This window comes from Cajanus cajan, chromosome 6 (assembly GCF_000230855.2).
Source record: "Cajanus cajan strain Asha chromosome 6, NIPB_CcT2T_4, whole genome shotgun sequence".
Lineage (NCBI taxonomy): Eukaryota > Viridiplantae > Streptophyta > Magnoliopsida > Fabales > Fabaceae > Cajanus > Cajanus cajan.
In genome coordinates, this window is record NC_138522.1 from 40,625,963 (window position 1) to 40,648,491 (window position 22,529).

The window sequence follows — 22,529 nt, forward strand, 5'->3', positions numbered from 1 at the left end:
TGTCCTAATTAGGCAAATCAAACGCTTAATAAAAAAGAGACATTTATCAAAATTTGTTAAGTGAAGGTATTTGAGTGGCAATAGTTTTAAGGAGAGAAAAATTAGGGATGACAGAGATGATAAAGATCCACCCATGCCTCCTTCCTTGGTTAGAGGGACATTAAGTCATCAACAAGTAATATATGGGGAATTTAATAGAATTGCTAGAGGCTTTGTAGGGGAAGGCACCACACTGATAGCGAGAAAAAGATACACTTGATCGATAATGACTAGTGGAAAAAAGAGGAAGTCAACGTCCCACTATCACTTTCTCAGATGTCAACTATGATGGAGTGACACCTCATCAAGATGACCTAGTTGTCATTTCGACGATTCTAATGGGTTTTAATGTAAAACGCATTTTGGTAGACCAAGGTAGTTTGACAGACGTGTTACATTGGGATGATTTCTTAAGATTGAAGATCTCGAAGGACCTCTTAATGCCATATACAGTAGCTTTGGTTGGATTCATGGATGATCAAATAGTGGTTCAGGGTTTCGCTAACTTAAAAACCACATTTGGTGATGGAAAACAAGCAAAGATGTTAGTGGTGCAGTACTTAGTGGTGGATACCCCATCCTCACACAACATTCTTCTCGAGAGACCAACTTTGAATAAATTGGGTGCAATGGTGTCAACTACCCATCTAAAAGTTAAGTATTTTGTGATAGACAGTTCGATAGGAGTGCTTCGTGTTGACCAGAAGCTGGCAAAGAGATGTTACAAGAATAACACATGAGCGAGAAGGAGTGTTCATACATAGCGGTCCTATAATTAACACTAGGTTTTGAAAGCTTATGTTTTTATTATTCAGTATTTTCATTGAGTTTTCATTAAATTTTGTTAAAGAAGCTTCTTGTTTTCAATTTCACTTCAAGTCGATGACATTTTTTGTTTGTTTTAGTGAATTTGCAAAGTTATGGTATTCTACAATTGGATGACAACTATGTAAGAATAGGAGAATCGACAAGTAGGACTGCTAGCTATACGGTTGCAATAAGCCAATGTGATTTAAAGTGAATTGGAGAATCGATGAGTAGGACCGCTTACAACACGCTTGCAATTGGCCACCGTGATAGGAAGCGACTTGGAGGATCAACAAGTAGGATCGCTTGCAACACGATTGTAATCGACCATCATAATCAAAAATAAAATGAAGAATCGTTGAGTACGACTGCTTACAATAAAATTGCAATCAACCACCGCAATTTAAGGTGACCTGAAGAATCGACGAGTAAGATCGCTTGTAATATGATTGTAATCAGCCACCACAATTTGAAGTAACTTAGAGCATTGATGGGTAGGACCGCTTGTAACATAATTGCAATCAGCCATCGTAATTATAAGTGACAGAGAATCGATGAGTAAGACTGCTTGCAACACAATTGTAATTGGTCACTATGATTAGAAGTGAATCGAAGATTCGCCAAGTAGAACTGCTTGCAATAAAATTGCAATTGGTCACCGCGATTTGAAGTGACTTGGAGAATTAACTGTAGACCCCTAACATTGTCCGGGTCGGAAATAAAACTCGAAGACCCTCAAAGATCGAAGGAAAGTCAGCCAGAAGGACTCCTAGAAGACCATAGGATGGCTATCTGTAGGTTTAGAGGTCTTAGAGTAGCTTAAAATAAGGAAGTGGAGGGAATGAAGCCCAATACGGCCGTACTAAACTTAATACGGCCGTATTGAAGCTTCAACACGGCCGCAGTGAACTCAATACGGCGTATTGAAGTTTCTGAAACTTCAATACGGCCGTACTGAAATCAATACGGCCGTATTGAAGCTTCAATACAGCCGCAGTGAACTCAATACGGGCGCATTGAAATTTCTGAATTTCAATACGGCCGTATTGAACTCAATACGGCCGTATTGAAGTTCAAAAATTTCAATACGGCCGTATTGATTCCATAGCCCGTATTGCGCCTGTTCCCTATAAATATGGCGTCATTTTGACGTCATAGGACACTTTAAAACAGATAGTTTTAACCCTCTCCTTGAGTATTCTGGGGTTTTTGAGCAGTGTTCTGCCCTAGAAATCACTCGGAGAGTTGATCCGACGAAGTTCTTGAGTCACGAGCCATTTGCTTGAGTCTCGAACCTAGTCGAAGGGAAATCCTCCGGATTTCCATAGTTAAAATTTTCTAGGAGGGAGCGAGCGGGCTTGTAGAGCGAGGGAACGCCAAAAAGCTTCCCAGTTTTACTTGATATATAAAAAGCACGCTTCAAGAGGTTTCTTTTCTAAAAATCCCTTCTTTTACTGCTTTCTGTGTGCATATTAAACTGTCATCATGTAGATAGTTAATTTATAATTGCTTAGAATAAATAGGGGTAATTTAGTAATTTCGCACTATTATTTTTAGAAATAATCTGTCATAGGGAACCCGAAAGGGGCGCTGTGGGGTGCTAACACCTTCCCCACGCGTAACCGACTCCCTTACCCAACTCTGGTTGTAATGGCCGAAGTTGATTTATAAAATCAATTGCCTTATCCCTTTTTTCAATGTTTTGAGTAAAACATTGGTGGCGACTCCACGAACCCTTTTACTACGAAAACCACTAATCCATGGAGGGTCCCGCTTGGGATTAACATGGATTGGTGAGACATTTAATAAATAAATTGGATAAGATCGACAAGGTCTCAGTTTGAGAACAAGTCGTTCTAATAATCCAATACATTTTCAAAACTAAAATAAAAGCGAGCTCGACCGTCTTCGCGACCGCCGAGGCCCGTTTGGGCCGGTGGCGACAGATGGCGACTCCACTGGGGAAGCTTCGAGAGTCAGTCCCATTTAGTGACAGATTGTTTTTAACAAATAATAGTTAAAAATTACTTCGTTACCCCTTGCTTGTATGATAACATGATTTATTATATGGCTTTAAATAACTGTTGTATGTTTAAAATTCCGCAATTGTTTGAAATACAAACTGTACACAAACCTTTGCACACAACAGTTCCCTCTATACCCGGGGGCATGAGTGATTAACCATAGGGAGTGGATGTTAGTACGGCCGGTTGTCGAATGGGTCTATAGGTGCCCGTAGACCGTTGTCGGAAAACATCACTCAAGGTGATAACCATGAACTCGAGTCCGACAGTGCGTTGGAGCTTTCCATCGACTTACGGCGAGAGGAATTGGGTCCCTATAATGGGGGCACCTTGGGGGCCTCAGACCGGTGAGAACAGTTAGAACCACCTTGAATATGCACTTTTCTGCAGGATACCCCTACCTCGTGATTCGCTCGTGACTGTTCGTGGATGAGTGAATTGTTTGTGCATTGTTTATGTGAAATTGTTTGAGCATACATTGCATTTCTTTAAACATACAACATTCCTATTCTTTTAAAATAAAAATAAATGGGAATAAGAATCTTCCATTACATGGTGTTAACATCTACCTTCATCACATTCATATAGGTAGTTTCCCTTTTCACCCAAAAAATAAATACAAAAAAGATACAAAATACCCAAAGAAAAAAAAGAAAAAAGGGTTATTTATCCAAACCAAGCAATATCATGCATCATCTTAGGAACATCCTAAAAACATGATAATGCTTAGTTGAATAAACACTATGCATGCATATTCAACCTCATCATCTCATATCATGCATATAGATCATGGAGAGATCTAGGAGTCATTCATACATCTCTCCTAGTAATCCATTAATAAACATTAATAAAAAGAAAGAAATAATCGATGCGTATATTCAAAGAATGGATCACGCGCCATTCGTTATCAAGTGTAAGCCAACAACCGCGCCAAGCGAGCACACGTCAACTCCGTTGTTGGTAATCAAGACAAACAAAGGGGAAGGTCCAACACCATTAAGGATCACAGTTCCAAGGCCTTTCCCTTACAAATCAAATAAGGCTGTGCCGTGGATATACGACATCCACTCTTCTGCCGACAGCGATATCTCCAACATCGCTGGACTTGGGGGCATGACTAGGAGTGGTAGGATCTACACTCCCGATGATCTTCATAACAAAGCCCCCAAGAATAAAGAAAAAGAAGAAAAGAAAACCGAGGAAAAAGAATCCGAGGAGGAGACTGACAAGCTGTTAAAATTTATCCGACAGAGCGAGTACTCCATCGTGGATCAACTTCATAGGACGCCAGCAAAGATTACGCTGTTGTCGTTGATCCTATGCTCCGAACCGCATCGGCAAGCTCTGTTGAAAGTCTTGAACGAGGCATACGTGTCGCACACTATCTCCCAAGACGAGTTTGAGGGGATTGTTAGTCACATCAAGGCTAATGATCACCTCACCTTCATCGATGAAGAAATCCCCGCCGAGGGATCAAACCACAACAAGCCCTTGCACATCCCTATAAAGTGCAAGGAGTATCACATCGCTAAAGTCTTGGTAGATAATGGATCTTCCTTGAACGTAATGCCAAAAAGAGCGCTCGAGCAAGTGGCAATCAAAGGAATCCAAATGCGCCCGAGCAACATGATCGTTCGAGCCTTCGATGGATCTAAAAGAGAAGTGGTGGGAGAGATCAATCTTCCAATCCAAATTGGACCCACTATCTTCAACGTCGAATTTCAAGTGATGGACATCACTCCCGCATACAGCTGTCTCCTCGGCCGACCTTGGATTCATGATGCGAAAGCTGTTCCTTCTACGCTCCACCAGAAAGTCAAGTTCATAATGGGTGACAAGCTGGTGACCGTGCAAAGCTGAAGATGACATACTCATCAGCAAGCCATCCACCATACCTTATGTGGATGCAGCAGAGGAAGCTTTGGAAACCGCCTTCCAAGCATTGGAAATTGCCAATGTTGAAACGTTTCCCCGAGAAATGAAGAAGGTAGCTCATATGCTCACAAAGAACGGATACTTGCCAGGACAAGGATTAGGCAAGGACTCCCAAGGAATCCCGGAGCTACCCATTATCAAGGACAATCCGGGAAAACAAGGGTTAGGATACAACCCTGTTAAAGATCAAAGAACGAAGAGGAATCAAGATCCTTCTCGACGTTCTTTAAGCCAGATCTTTAGGAAGGCCGGTTCACAAGCGTCAAGGCCGGTCGTTGTCGTCAAAATGTTTTTCTCCTTCCGATAGGGATGTATAGACTCAGTGACTATTAGAGATCACTCCTCGGGGACAGCCCGACCCCCGAGCCTCGATAGGGCACATGTTTCCGCTGCGATTATAATAAAATCATTCTTCATTAATTCTTTATTGCTTCTTTTCTTGCTTGCAATAAAATTCTAGACCACATTATTTTAACCCTGTTTGAATAAGCATAAATGAGGTTAAAATCATCTTGATAACAATAAACCCGCATCATTTTTATGTGGAAATGTGCATGACAGCTTGGAGCACCTTTTCTTGGCATCAATAAGTGCCATCATGGATAAAAGAAATCCTAAAGATAATAAGCTTGGCAGGAAACCCAAAAAGGGGACTGCGCAAAAATAAGAGCAAAAGACCCGCTAGGAATCCCACAAAAGGGTGACCTAGGCAAAAGTTAGGGTTACAAAATGAAGACAAAAACCCGCTAGGAATCCCACGAAAAGGGTAACCTAGGCAAAAGTTAGGGTTACAAAATGAATACAAAAGCCCGCTAAGACATCACAAAAGGGTGTTTTAGGCAAAAGTTAGGGCCGTCAAAAAAAGAAAAAAAACAAAATAAATCCATGATGGTACCATCAATTGAATTCAACAAGGGGCTCAAGAAAAGCTATCCAAGTTGTCAAAGCACAATCATTAATAACAAAGATGTGCTTAACCTCATAAGTGTTTAATCGAACAAACCTAAACATTTAAGCCTACCATTGGCCAGCCATTCTTACAAAATCCATTTTTCAAAAAATAAAATAATCCCCTCTAAAACACAAACTTTCGAAAAAAATATATCCTTTCCTTCTTTTCTCTCTTGTCCCAAACGATTTTTGAATAATCTAGTGGAAACATGGAGATATAGTGGTCAATAGGAGGGTTGACACGTCTTCTAAAGGAAAGGAGGATCACTGGGTTGATGACGCCCATCTCAATATAACACGCATCATTCCTCGGTTACAGAAATCGGCAGCGCACAGCCCGTCTAGAGGAATGGCAAAATCCAAAAACGCATCGGTTAATTCTTTTGAAAAATGAATCAAATAGAATTAGGTGCATCATACCGCATACATGCATACAGATGATAGGTGTACTGGAAGATCACTTATTCTCTATTTATTGAAAAAACAAACAAAAAAAAATATATATAAACTTCAAAAAAATAATGCGCCCGTACCATGTTCAGTACACCCGTACTAAAATTGGGGTTATGAACAAATTTTTAACTCAAACATGGGCGTACTGAAATGGATGCGGCCGTATTGGCCATAAAGAAATTTTCAAAGACCTCGTCATGAGGCAATTGCATAAAATAGAAAAAATAGAAAAAATTGCTTGTGTATGACAGCAGCAAACAAAATGCAAAGATTCAGAAAATCAACAGCGTCATACAGAATAATTGAGCCTGGAGAGGCTTGCCGAAAGAATACTCTCAGAATAACTGAGCCTGGAGAGGCTTGCCGAAAGAATACTCTCAGAATAACTGAGCCTGGAGAGGCTTGCCGAAACAATACTCATCAGTTTGTACAGAATAACTGAGCCTGGAGAGGCTTGCCGAAACAATACTCCTCAGTAAACAGAATAATTGAGCCTGGAGAGGCTCGCAGAAATAATACTCCCCAGAGGGAACCTCAACTCATGCTCTTGGATTCAAAATCCCCAGCAAGAGCTATCAAGCAAGATCGTCAAAATCTCCAATGGAAGTATGATCATCCAAGCAGTATATTCAAGTCAAAGGACTTTAAAACTTCTTCAGTGGAAGATAACTCTCCGACTCAAGCGTTGAGTGAGACTAAGCCTGCAGAGGCTTCCTAAATAATACTCTGGGATACACAAGATCCCCAAATCCCCAATCGCCTACTCAAGAGGCATCCCCACAAAAGGAGAAAAAATAAAAAATCTCAATAAATATTCCCCAAGCGGAATGCGGCATCCAGCCAAGCACCGAACATCAAGATTATCTGCCTAACAGAAGAGGCCAGTCAAGAAATGAATGACAAAATTCCCTAGTGGATAATAGCCTACACAGAGGCTACAAAATCAGAAAATTGAAAAGAGTCACCCGAATAAGGACAACCGGGATACTCCACCAACGTCAAAGGACGTCAGCCAAACATAAGGCATCGCTCAACTCAAAGAGAGAGCATCTGTGTCCACACCCCAAGGATTCAGAAATTCCCCATGGGTACCAACAATGCAATGCAAGTTGGGGCACAGGAACCTATGAATGACTGCACATCCCCTAGACGGATCCCTGCGTTATCCAGCCCTCAGCGGCACAAAATCAGAAAAAACTGTCGAAGCAGCATAGTGGACTGTGGAGACAAAAATCATCTCAAATCCCTGGAGAGGGTAAACTCGCATTGCCGAAGTGATCAGAAGACACGGACGCAGTCCCTGGAGAGGGCAAACTCAGCTGCCGATGTTAAGACGCAGTCCCTGGAGAGGGTAAACTCACCTGCCGATGTTAAGACGCAGACCCTGGAGAGGGCAAACTCAACTGCCAAATGTTAAGCGGCAGAGCCTGGAGAGGCGGTACTCAATCATCAGGGTGATGTTAACACACTGGTGTCTAGCTTCCGGCTCGGGCGTCGAGTGAGGCTAGGTCTGGAGAGACGGTACTCAACCATCAGCGTCATCAGAGGTGCGTTGGTGTCCAACTTCCGGCTCGGGCGGCGAGTGAGGTTGGGCCTGGAGAGGCAATACTCAATCATCAGTGATGTTAAAACACTGGTGTCTAGCTTCCGGCTCGGGCGTCGAGTGAGGCTAAGTCTGGAGAGACGGTACTCAATCACCAGGGTCGCCAGAGGCACGTCGGTGTTCAACTTCCGGCTCGGGCGTCGAGTGAAGTTGACCCTGGAGAGGGTAAACTCAGCTACCGAGGATGTCAGAAGCGTCGAGGTATGCACCCACCTGGAGAGGCTACTCAACAATTTTCCACCGGAAGACATTACAAGTCAGAAGGTCGGCACATCACCCGGACAATTGGGTCAACTCCTTTACTTGTCAGCCGGTACACCAAAAGGCCGTTCGACTAAGTAAAGGGGGGGCAGCTGTAGACCCCTAAAATTGTCCGGGTCGGAAATAAAACTCGAAGACCCTCAAAGATCGAAGGAAAGTCAGCCAGAAGGACTCCTAGAAGACCATAGGATGGCTATCTGTAGGTTTAGAGGTCTTAGAGTAGCTTAAAATAAGGAAGTGGAGGGAATGAAGCCCAATACGGCCGTACTAAACTTAATACGGCCGTATTGAAGCTTCAACACGGCCGCAGTGAACTCAATACGGCGTATTGAAGTTTCTGAAACTTCAATACGGCCGTACTGAAATCAATACGGCCGTATTGAAGCTTCAATACAGCCGCAGTGAACTCAATACGGGCGCATTGAAATTTCTGAATTTCAATACGGCCGTATTGAACTCAATACGGCCGTATTGAAGTTCAAAAATTTCAATACGGCCGTATTGATTCCATAGCCCGTATTGCGCCTGTTCCCTATAAATATGGCGTCATTTTGACGTCATAGGACACTTTAAAACAGATAGTTTTAACCCTCTCCTTGAGTATTCTGGGGTTTTTGAGCAGTGTTCTGCCCTAGAAATCACTCGGAGAGTTGATCCGACGAAGTTCTTGAGTCACGAGCCATTTGCTTGAGTCTCGAACCTAGTCGAAGGGAAATCCTCCGGATTTCCATAGTTAAAATTTTCTAGGAGGGAGCGAGCGGGCTTGTAGAGCGAGGGAACGCCAAAAAGCTTCCCAGTTTTACTTGATATATAAAAAGCACGCTTCAAGAGGTTTCTTTTCTAAAAATCCATTCTTTTACTGCTTTCTGTGTGCATATTAAACTGTCATCATGTAGATAGTTAATTTATAATTGCTTAGAATAAATAGGGGTAATTTAGTAATTTCGCACTATTATTTTTAGAAATAATCTGTCATAGGGAACCCGAAAGGGGCGCTGTGGGGTGCTAACACCTTCCCCACGCGTAACCGACTCCCTTACCCAACTCTGGTTGTAATGGCCGAAGTTGATTTATAAAATCAATTGCCTTATCCCTTTTTCCAATGTTTTGAGTAAAACATTGGTGGCGACTCCACGAACCCTTTTACTACGAAAACCACTAATCCATGGAGGGTCCCGCTTGGGATTAACATGGATTGGTGAGACATTTAATAAATAAATTGGATAAGATCGACAAGGTCTCAGTTTGAGAACAAGTCGTTCTAATAATCCAATACATTTTCAAAACTAAAATAAAAGCGAGCTCGACCGTCTTCGCGACCGCCGAGGCCCGTTTGGGCCGGTGGCGACATTAACGAGTATGATCGCTTGCAACGCAATTATAATTGGCCATCGCGATCAGAAGTGAATAAAAGAATCAACAAGTATGACTGCTTGCAATAAAATTGTAATCATCCATCGTAAATTGAAGCAACTTGAAAGATCAACGAGTAGGACCGCTTGTAACATATTATAATCGGCCACCGTGATCAGAAGCAAATTGACGAGTAGGCCCGCTTGCAATAAAATTGCAATCGACCATCGCAATTAAAAGCGACTTGGAGAATCAAAAAGTAGGACTGTTTGCAACACGATTAAACTGGCCACCGCAATTAGAAGTGAATTGGAGAATCGACGAGTATGATCATTTGTAATACGATCATTTGTAATACGATCACAATCGGTCACCATTATTGTAAGCGTCCCGATATTTGGCCAACCATTGTACCATCTAAATATTTTGCCAACTAATATTCTCCTAGCTATTTTGCTTACCAATATTCTTCTAGGTATTTTGCTGACTGTAATATCATCTAAGTATTTCGACGACTATTATTTCATCTAGGTATTTTGTTTACTAGTGTACCATCCAGGTATTCAACCCACTAGTATACTATTTAGGTATTTTGCTAACAATATATACTTTCGAGTTGAAACAACCAATTTGTAGACTTCTTTCAAGTGATTGTGATGAAATTAGACATTTATGATCATGCTCTTAACCTCATGGAACAATGTTTAGTGGAGGTTGTATACTTGAAACCCTTTTGGCACTTTGTGCTTAAGGCTGACAACTTGTGCACTCTTATCAGCAAAATGTCAAGTAGAAATTGAAAGCTTGACAACTTTTTCATACCTTATGTTTAAGGTTGGAGAGCTTGGAAAATTTTTGACTACTCAATCTTCTCTAGGATGGATGTCAATGACTTAATCTCCTTTTGACTAACTTCCCACTCTTCCTACATTTATAAGCATATTAGAATCTATTCGATATGACAACTCATGCTTGAGGTTAATGGGGAAGTATACCTTCCCAACTTTTTGCCGACGGGTTTGGCTGAGAGGATCAAGTCGAGAGGGTTTGGCTAAGAGGATTAGGTCGAGAGGGTTTGGCCTAAACTTTTTGACTGAGAGTCTATGATCGAGAGGACCAAGTCAAGAAGATGTGGCCGAGAAGTTTGGACAAAAGGTTTTGGTCATGAAGGATTGGGTCGAGTGATGCAACTTAACCTCTACGCTTTTCATGCTCAAGGCCGATGGGCAAGTGTACCCTCCCGAATTTTTGCCTAGAGGTCATGGTTAAGAGGATCAAGCTGAGAGATTTTGATCAAGAGGATCAAGCCAAGAGGGTTTGGATGAGAGGATTTGGCCAAGAGTTTCTGCTCGAAAGGATTTGCCCAAAAGGTTTTGTGAGAAGGATTGGGCCGAGTGATGCAACTTAGCATCTACGCCTATCATGCTCAAGACTGGTAGACAAGTGTATCCTTTCGACTTTTTGTTGAGAGGTTGATCAGGTTGAGAGGTTCTAATCAAGAGGATCCGGTCGAGTACTCCAGCAATCATACCCCTAATAGACCAACTAACTTGACCTTCCAAGGGATTTTGACAAAAATCTAACCTGAAACCAATATCTAACACAAAATCTTATCTTTATTAGTCAAAAGTATGTACTGATAAGTAACTACCTTATCAAATCCGAAAATTCTTGGAGTCCATAAACCCATAGCAGTCAAGTATAAAAATCGTAACCTAGAACAAAGACAAACACATTACACTTTTTAAATGCTATAACTTTAATGACTCACCTAAAAAATCCTATATGTCCTCTAGCCTCCCAAAAGTGTAAAATATTATCAGGCTTATATCGTAGACTTCATCTATAAATAAGACACATTTTATAGAGTAGATCTCCAAATTTGCTTTTAAAAATGGAAGTCTCGATCATTTTAATCATTGAATGTTGTAAACAATAATTATTATTATTACTATTATTAAAAAGTGATTAAAAGTATTTTATCTCAAAGCCACCCAAAAGTGTAAATATGATTAGGCCTATATTATAGAGATAAATAGTATGCATATTTTGTATAATAAAACTAAAAAAAAAATTGTCATTTTAAGATAAATGATATTAATAGTCACTTCATTTTCTTTCTAAATTCTAACCTCATTTCAACCCACCCTCTTCATGAGATCACTATAGCCTTTCTTTAAGGCCCACCGAGTGGTGGGTCTTCCTTTATAAAAAAGATAATAAAATGCATGATGTTTTTCCCCTTGTGGTTGTTTGAACTTTGATGTTCCTTTTTCTCTTTTGATGGTTGCATGAAAGGGATTGAGTGAGTTAATCTTGATAAAATATAAATTTTGAAATAAATAATATCAAAACAAATATAATATCATATTAAAAAAATTAAATTATTAATACAAAATATTAAAAAAAACATTTTTTTAATAGAACAGGTACCATTAGATTGAATTGAGACAACACAATACATAATCCAAAAAGTAATATTACACACAATAAAAAATGTACAACAACTTGTACAATATCACTTGTGTCTATTTTTCTATATCGATTCATTTAATATGGTAATAAATAAACACAAAAGTAATATTGTACAATTTTTATTATACATATGACATTACTCTAATCCAAACTTACCTTCAAAGTAAAAAGTCACATTTCTTAAACAAGGTCATCAAAAGTCTCTTAAAATCAAAAGTCTCTTCAAGCCAAATCAAGTGGAATAGGTCATTAGCACCCTCCTTTTATCAAATTTTATCAATGTTAGACAATAAAATAATCAAATATTCATACTTTTTCATAAAGATTTGAGACTAGTTCAATCCTATAAAATTGACTTGGAAAATAAAAATTATTCAAACTAGCACACTACTTTGATCTTATCACAAGTTAATGTGAAATTTCTGACACACTTCTCATATTGAGAATTGAACATTTCAAAAAAAACATTTGTAAAACTAAACATTATGAAGTAGATTAATACCAGATTAATTAGTAATAGCTAAAAAGGCAAAACAACAATCTTCATAATAGATTCTAATAGTGTATTTAGATGAGAAATTTTAGAAATTCAAGGAATTTGAAATTCTTGAAATTTAAATTACTTTGATTTCAATATTCATAATTCTTTAAATATTTGGTTTAGATAAATCAATTCAAATTTCTTAAATTTTAAATTCTTATTTTGGATATGATAATTTAATTTTCATGTGTAAAATTGATTTTGAATATATATATATATATATATATATATATATATATATATATATATATATATATACATATATATAGAGAGAGAGAGAGAGATTTTCAAATCAAATTTTATAAGAATAAATATTATTCAAATTTTAAAAATATTTAATAGTTTTAAGAATTAATATTAGATAATATTTTATAATTAAGAAATAGGAGAGATGGTATAATATATATATATATATACAAGATAAAAAAGATAAAATATAAAGAATTTCAAATTCTTACTTTTTTAGAAGAATTTTAAATTCTAGTATTTTATAGAATTTCACAAATACTTGAATTTTTTTTTTTTTTTTGTAAATTCTCTATCCAAACAAAATATTTCATCCCAAAACATTTGAAATTCATAAAAAAGAAAAATTACTCCATTTAAATTTCTCATCCAAACATACTCTAATATCATATTACAAGACAAATTTAAGTTTAACTTAATTGTACAAAATCAGACTTTTAAATAAGAATTATATCTAACTTACTAACTTATAGTTCTAGTTGATGTGAAACTTATTTTTTCCTAATACATCACCCAATACTATTAGATTGTTCATGGATAATATGATAGTTAAACATATTAATATATTTAAAATAAGTTCTAATATCATATTTGAATGAGTTTGAACTTAACTTAACCCAACTAAACTAACTTTTTAAGATGAGAGTATTATAAAAAGTTAAGTTCAAACTTGCATTAAAAAACTACATTAATGTAAAAGCCTCACCTAAAAGGTCAGTTTCTAAGATTGATTAAAGTTCAAATCCAAGTTCTAAGATTTTTTATATTTGAAGATAAATAAATCAACTTTAATATAAAATGTTAAATTATTTTAGATTAATTTAAAATCATATAAATATGATTAAATATAAAATAAATTTGCAATCAATAACAGATTTTAAAATAAAATTATCAAATTAAAATCAAAAGTATAAAGTTATATAATTATTTAAAAAAGTAATGTAAATTTAAATAACTATGTTAATTTGAATCACATGATTAATTTAAAAAGTAATAATTATTATCATTCATTGTAAGATGATCAAAACTGTCCATCCCATTCACTTGAAAATAGTCCTCACATTTGATATGTTTTCTATGCATATACATTATTATTATTAGTATTCCGACACAATTAAACCAGATATAGCCACATGTGTCAGTATCATCATCTTCCTTAATACCCTCCAACTCTGTACTTTACACAAATATTGCATCTACCCTAGATAGTAATCTTATTGAAGCAAAGACTGAAACACGTCCATGCTTTCCTATTAAATTATTGTTAGAACAATTGCTTGTTGCTTTCCAGAAACTATTAAATTTAAATAAGACGTTTCCATCTCATCCATAGAGCAAAGCTCAATTGTTCTTGTTTATGCCCTTGATGCCATTGTTTGAAGACAGAAACGATTGTAAATTTGTTGAAATGAAATAGATCTTGAACTAATGTTTTGAAATCGGATGGATAAATTTGGTTTAATAGGACCAGTATAAGACTGGTACAGGCACACATTAATCATGAATTCATTCATTTCAGTAGTTGCCATGCACTAAAAATAACTAGTTAAACTAAGCCAAAAATGTTTAATTTGATCTAGAAGGGCTCATTCTTCAATATTTGTGTTTTAATTTAAAGAATGATACTACCTCTGATCCTTTGTATAAGTAATTTAAAGAATGATACTACCTCTGGTCCTTTTTATAATAAACAAGTTACGGTAAAATATACAATAACTTGTTTCTTATAAAAAGGACCAGAGGTGGTACATCCTAATACTATGGTGCACTCTACAAAGTGGAAATGGTTTGTTTAGTTGTATCCAGAATGATACATCTTAATTCTATGATAGATCCTAGTGAAATCACCAGTTCACTAGCTAGAGTGTCTGCTAACAAAACCAACTCTACAAACTATTAATTAGTTTATGCACAAGATTGAACACAAGTAGAATGCAATTTAACAATAATTCAGCATGAAAATGAAGAAGATTGACAAGTTTATGATTGATTAGCAATCTAACAGCGGACAGCCCCTATTTTTATGTAATTTTGATATTCAACATGAAAACAACACATGCAATGATAAGAGGTATAAAACCTGCACCCATATAGGACATATATGCAGGACTAGTGAAAATCTAAGAAAGTTAGAAGTGGATTATCGAGAAGAAAGGAAGCAATTAGTGCAAATTCACTTAAAATAAACCTCACAACTAATAACATTCCCATGGGTAGCGGGTGGGGGACATTTCAAACAGAAGTTTTCTAATGCAAGAGTAAAAGATTTGAAACAATTGATGAAATTCGCCAACTTCAAGAGACTAAAATCAAACATTTTATATTAGTCTACCACATTAAGCATACAGACCATTTACATTTAAACAACACTATGCATAACCAAATAAAGCTAACAAAGGAGTACAATAAACCGGACGCTAACTCAGTGTGAAAGGCTGAAGCATTTGATGACATCTGCTAAACAAGACACTACTCTAAAACATTTAACTTCAATCTACCAAACCAATAATCCCCAAAAATGTCCAACAACTAAGCATACCAACCAACCAATTCCATTTTAAAAACACATACAGCATAATCAATTAAAAAAGCTAGGAAGTAGGAACTAAGTAATACATTAAACCCAACACCACCTAGACTAGACATGAAAATAGTAAAATTTCATATCAAAATAGGATCATGCGACCTTATCTAAGTTTGTCTGCCCAAAACTAAATTTCCAACAAGCCCAAGCAGTGAGTGATTCATACAATGTCAAAGTCATGTATTGCCAAGTACATTAGTTGAACTTCCAAATACGATACATTACATGCGTGTTGACAAAAATAATTGAATGGTAGTAAACATTGATTTCTTATTTTCTTACAAAATTGACAATTAGAAAACAACATCACAAAAAATCAAGAGGTATTTACTTTTTCTTTTTGCCGGCAATAGCAACCTTCTTACCCTTCAAGGTCCTGCAATTGTTCTTGGTTCGCTGGCCTCTGCAAGGAAGCCCCTGAATGTGCCTTATTCCTCTGTAGCACTGGATGTCCTTCAGTCTCTTCACATTAATCGCATTGAACCGTCTCTGAAGCCCCCAACGACATTGAATTGAACAGTTAGCTACAGAGAAACTCACAGAAAAGAAAAACGAAGTGGTTAAAGCAGTAGTACCAAGTCTCCTTCAATCATGTATTTGGAGACCTCGTCTCTGAGAGTGATGAGCTCCTCCTCAGAGAGGTCCTTCGTGAGTTTGTTGTCCATGCTGATATCACACAGGATTTGTCGCGCTCTCGTTCTTCCAACTCCATGAATGTACTGCAATGAATACTCGATTCTCTTATTGTTCGGAATCTCCACACCGCCGACACGAACGCACTTTATGCTCAGCCCAGGAACCTGCACGCAAAACCCTCGAATTCATGTTTTACTGTACGAAACACAAAACCCTAATTACATTTTGTTACCTTTGTGTTCAGAACGGGAAGCGAAACTGTGTTGGTGAGGCGAGCATTGGAGATGATAGCGAGGGAAGGTGCCACGGGCATTGCCAGCGTTTGCGCCATCTTCTGTTCTTTGCTCTCTGCAAGTTATCCACCATAGCCATAACCATATCCATAGCCTTATCTAGTCCCTCCAAACCCACTCCTTTGAATCCCAAAGCCCATTTCAAACCCAAATTCAATCGACACCTTTTATGTTTGGGCTTGTATAAACCTTCAGGCCCAGCTTTATTCTTCACGCATTTTCCCCTTCAAGAAAGGTCCATGATACATGATCCAACCAAATTGTAAGTTACATTTCTCGTAGTTGAATGTGTTTTCGTGATGTTATATTATTAAGTAGTTTTGACATTTTTAAAAGAAAAATACAGATTCATAAAAAAAAAATGAAATTAAAATCCTAGAGTAATATTGTATTTGTACTAATAAATGTTATATTTCAAATCACAGTGAAATCATTTCACTCGGGTAAAGAAATTAATAACCAAGAAACTTAAATGTTTTATTTTATTGATCTTTAATATTTCTTGAAATATGAGTTGGTATAAGAAAGGAAATTTTCAAAATTTTAAACACAAACAAAGATGCAAGTTTTATAATATAACAAAAATCACGGTAAAATCTTAAATAAAAAAATTGATTGGACGTCATTTTTTTTTAACTCTTAAAATCTTTAAGACATAAGTTTAGACAACTTGATTGTTCTAAAATTTTAAAGAATAAATATATAATCATTCAAAATTGAGTATTAAAAATCATGATAATTTTTTAAATACAAAAAGGTTGACTAAATATCAATTTTTTTTCTTTATAACTTACTGAGACATAAATTATGACAATTGGCTCAAGATCTTTTAAAATAAAATATTTTATTAATTATGAATCAAAATTTTATAATCTATAAAAAAAATAAATTATTTAAAATCAAGTAATATTTAATAGATAATAAATTATTTAAACGTGACATTCTCATAATCCTAAGATTTAAGAATATAATTTACTATTTTAAAGCTCTTTCCTAAATTAAGAACATAAAATTCATATCATAAATATTTAAAATACTACTACAATATTTTGATAAAAAATATTTGAAAAGCATTGTAACATTGTTTTATTAAAAAAAAAATTTATACCACAATAATTATAATAATAATAATAATTAATCACACAAAATATTTTAATAAATTAATTTTAATATACACCTCAGTTAATTTTAGGTTGTATGAATTAAGACAGTTTATAAATTCTAAATTTAATAAAAACAATTAATTAAAAAATTATTGACACTCAAATATGTCCATAAAGAATCAACATGACTTTGATCCTCCATAATACATAAAGATATGTATATTAAAAAATTTGTTTTTGTCAAACAAAAAATAAAAATTATAATATTAACTCCCCTTTTTTATAACTATAATAATAATGATTTAAGTGTTCATTAAAATAAAATACGTATACTTGTTAAATAAAATATATTTAATTATCATCGTTAATTTATGTCTTTCATGGTGACTTTGGATGCTACACTCTGTCTACTATTTTTTTCCAAAAAAAAATCAGTGAACAATATGATATTAATACACTACATTTAGACTGAAAACTTTAAATGCTTTTTTTCGTTTTTCTACTAATTGTATCTAGCTACAAGTCGTTAGCCAACAACAAACTCGCTGGAATAAATTAAGCTAAATCTTATTGAAACTCAGAAGCAGACATTTCTGCATTATTTTAATGTGATAACTGCTACCTTTTTGTTAAATTTACATTAATTAACTTATTTGAAATATTTCTACTTTCTTTTCATTTATTTTTTCCGTCCTGAAACCGCTCGTGGTATTGTTAGTTACTACTACATAATTAGCCTAGGTTTGTGGTTCCGCTTTTATTCTCCCTTTAAAGTTGAAACTAGCCGCCTAATACATCAGACAAACGTTGATTTACAATACTTTCTTAAACTATTAAATCCGCTTTCCTAAGGCATCATAAAGGGACAAAAGCATGTGCTTTTGTTTTTTTAATCATTGACTCTTCCCTCCCAACGTCCTTGGAGCTCATTTCCAACTTTTATGAAATTTTCTAATTCTTACTATATAATACTAGCTATCCCGTTCCATCCACTAGTACAAAACACCCCTTTTACGTTGGGCATTTAAAGCCATTTACGTCGGAAAAGAATCAAACGTCATTACGGAAGATGTAAAATTTACGCCGGGTCAAAAACCGACGTAAATTTACGTCGGACACATAAAGGCCCAACGTAAAAAATCGTAAAAATTTAAATAAAAAAAAAAAGAAAACGCTGCAAGCAGAATGGGCTGTTCTGCTTGGAGAACGGCCCGTTCTCCTTGAAGAACGGCCGTTCTTCTTGGAGAACGGCCTGTTCTCCATGGAGAACGGGCCGTTCTGCTAGCAGAACAGGCCGTTCTCCAAGCAGAACGGCCCGTTGCAGAACGGCCCGTTCTGCTGGATAAACCCAGGCAGTGGTCACTTACTTCTGCAGCTTCACAAACACGAAATGCACAAACATTATTACGAAAAATACATCCCAGAAAACACAAACATCGGTTAAGGAGTGGTCACTACCTCATAGAAAAACAGATGGATGTATGGTTAAGCCATTTCCATCAACACGCGAAGAAGAAACAACGTAACTCCGAAGAAGAAAAATAGAAGAACGTGAAGATGAGGAAGACAATCACGATTTGAGGAGGAGGCGGAGGGATGAGGAAGAATCCACAACGCGCGGGAGAACGTGAAAATGAGGAAGAATGCTACGATTTGAAATCCATAGTGCGCGCCCATGATTTAAGGAGTTATTTACGTCGGACAAAGATGGGTCCGACGTAAATGAGATAATTTACGTCAGCTGCTTTACTGTCCGACGTAAATTATCTCATTTACGTCAGACCCATCTTTGTCCGACGTAAGTAACTCCTATTATTTACAGAATTGCCACCACATTTTTACAACGTCGAGTGTGCTAGTTTCCGACGTAAATGAAAAGACGTAGTAACTCATTTTTCCACTAGTGACCATATCCACCACTCGATATTATTGATAAAAAAATATATGCATATATCCATGAACTAAACAAACGCAGTGGGGGGCATATTTTCATCTTACAATAAATTAATAATTACTGTTCTTTTTAACTCACTTTAAACAAATCTTGCGGAGAATCTACAAAAATTAAAGAAAAACTTCGTATAAAGTTGAAACATTGTTGTCGACTAAGTAAAAATTAAGCAACCTAGATAGGAAAGAAGGTGTGATGATTGGCTCCTTTTTTAAAAAGTAAGAAAGGCACATAGATAGTTATATTAATACTAGTATAAGATTAATATATAAGGGAGGTCGTATCTAGTGGCATGGTCAGAGCCTCAGAGGGTGTTTAATAATAGGACGAAGTATGAAGTGAAAGAGAGGCAGCGTTGTTGTGCGTGGAAACTGGAACATGCATGTATGGTAAGGTGACCTTTCCGCACACCAAACACCACGCAACTTCCCTTTCCTTGACCTAATGTAAATCTGAAGGGTGACTGACGGTTTCTGTGAAGCGGCGCATGTCCTATATATCTCTATTATCTTCCACCCAATGCATCTTCCGTCATCGTCAAATTAATCAACGCACCATATGCAAGGCCTACACTGCCCAAATTCATATCTACTGTTATATTTTAACAAAATTACTGTTAATCTTTCTTTAACAAATCCATTTTCTATTGACAAAATATTCCTTCTGTCCCATAATTAAAAAAACAAAATTAGTAGAGTGCATTGTTTTCACCTATATAGACCTCGTTGTAACTCACAAAGTGGACTCCCTCCTACCCATGTATTGGAGTACCAGAATAGTGCATTGTTTTCATCATCCCCTTCTTTTACATCATATTTCAGCTGATTAGATACAGAACTTCATCCTTTCCTCAAACATTTTTGCATATCTATCCATTACATTGACGCAGAGTTGCAGCCCCCATTCACACCCAATTTTGTACTTCCTCTCAATATCTCGAGACTAATATCTCATTTTTTTTAGGAACATAATTCATACACTATAAAAAAAATCATATAATAACACACACATGTTATAATGAATGAATAATACAATATTTATCATTAAAAATTATTTTTATTTATACTTTATATATAATATATATATATATATATATATATATATATATATATATTAGTGTATTGCTAAAAAATATTGGTATAAGATATAATAAAATATAAAATATATTATTAAATTTTATTTAAAATTAACATTAAAATTATGTGTGACTATATATTATTTATAATTACAATTTTTATATATATCTTTAAATCCTAAATCTTAAATATCTTTAAAAAATATTTGATTTAGCACTATCATGTTTACATATTTGATAGTTTTATGTAAATTTATAAATAAATAAAAAAAGAAATAGCCATATGTAGCGTTATTGATTTTTTAAAATACAAAAAATGATGATATTTTTAAGATGTGTGATGTGGGATACCATATATGATATTAATATTTTATTGCCAATAAAACAGAATTGGTTTTTGTCAAATACATTTGATGGTTGGCTATATTAGAGTAAGTACTGAAGTACATATGAATGGGGCAATATATGTTTATATATACTCTCACATACGTGTGTATTTAACCAATGTAGCATTATCAATATTACTCTATATTGGCAGCTTTCTTGAAGATTACAATCATGATATTTTAAACAGTCATCGAATTGATATTGAACAAGTATCTTGAATATATATATATATATATATATATATATATATAGAGTTTTCAATTAAAAGTTTTTGATATATAAATAAAGTTTACAAATTTTTTAAATGTTTGCAAAATATTTAATAAGTTTTTTTTATTATTTAAAATGACAGATAATTATATAAATATTTTATACATTAATTTAAATTTATATAACGAGATATTATATGATTCTTATATTTTTTTAAGAATTTGTAGATTTTACTAAGTGTTACATCGCTCAATAACTTTATATTAAATGTTAATTTTGAAAATTCAATCGTTAGATTGAAAGTTCATATCTCTTAGATTATTTATATCAAATTTTATATTAATCTAAGATGATTTGATACTTCATTCTCATAAAACAAAATTGACGTAACATACACATTTTAAAATATACTAAAATATAAACACTTTGATTATCTTCAAGTTGTTGTTCAATTTTAACAAAATTTGACATATATGATCTAAGAGATATGAACTTTCAATCTAACGATTAAATTTTCAAAATTCACATTTAATATAAAGTTATTAAGCAGTGTAACACTTAGTAAAAGTTACACCAGTGTCGTTTGAACTCTCTTCATATATATATATATATATATATTTGTGTGCGTGGGTGGAGGGGGAGATTAAATGACACCGATGTGACTTTTATCAGTTATTATATCACTTAATAACTTTACACTTTAAGTGAATTTTATTGATTCAACCCTTAAATTATAACATCATATTACCTTATATATTTATGTCAGATTTTGTTAAAATTGATCTACAATTTGAAAGTGATCACATTATTTATATTTTAGTATATTTTGAAATGTATATGTGTCGAATAAGTCTCGAGATCAAAATGTTGTTAGCCCTGATTATAGTGCTTTAATGAGTCGAGAAGTGCTTAACCTGACTAAATACTAATCCTGAGAAAGAGTAATGTTCAACCGTTATGAGACAATAAAAACTCTAAATAACCATATTCCCAATGGTAATATTCTTTTACCTATAAATACACTTGTAATTTACTTTCACAAGGTACACAACTTTCAATAAAATGCTAAAATACTCTAAATGTTTGTTAACTTTAGCACTAGAGTCCCTTTTACAAATACAATCCACATCTAAGATTTTGAGTCTAAAGATCGAGAGCTTTAAACAAAAGGTTTTATACATCTATTTCTCAGCAGTATAATATATTATATAATAATTTTAATCTATATGAATGATATGTCAAATTATTTTAAATTAATTAAGAAATTTTATATGTATGATCGAAGTAAGAAATTTTCTATATATTAGCTTTTAAATATTCTATGCAAACAATAATAATAATAATATAAAATTTTCTAATCACCAAATGATCAATGACACTATTTGGTCTCTTCGGAAAAAAAAAAAGAGTGTCACTATTTGGAACCGTTTGTTCTCTCTCATATTTTAAAGTCTTCATCAATATTCATCTTCAACTCTAATTTTATATTTTATGTACATATATCATACAGTACACAATACAACAAAGAAAGGTACGAGTCGTGCATAAATTGTTCTCGCCGTATGTATTATATATATTTGATTCAAATTAAACATCGTATTC

At 35.0% G+C, this 22,529-nt stretch overlaps 1 protein-coding gene across 1 annotated transcript; it reads right to left on the bottom strand.

The window, feature by feature from the left end:
* Window positions 1-15,404: 15,404 nt before the first annotated feature.
* Window positions 15,405-16,300, bottom strand: LOC109787974 (small ribosomal subunit protein uS13c). The gene is made up of 3 exons (XM_020346588.3): window positions 16,141-16,300; window positions 15,848-16,072; window positions 15,405-15,761 (listed from the first exon to the last, which is right to left on the bottom strand). The coding sequence occupies exons 1-3, from the start codon at window positions 16,237-16,239 to the stop codon at window positions 15,600-15,602; spliced, it is 486 nt and encodes a 161-aa protein (XP_020202177.1). The 5' UTR covers window positions 16,240-16,300; the 3' UTR covers window positions 15,405-15,599.
* Window positions 16,301-22,529: the final 6,229 nt, after the last annotated feature.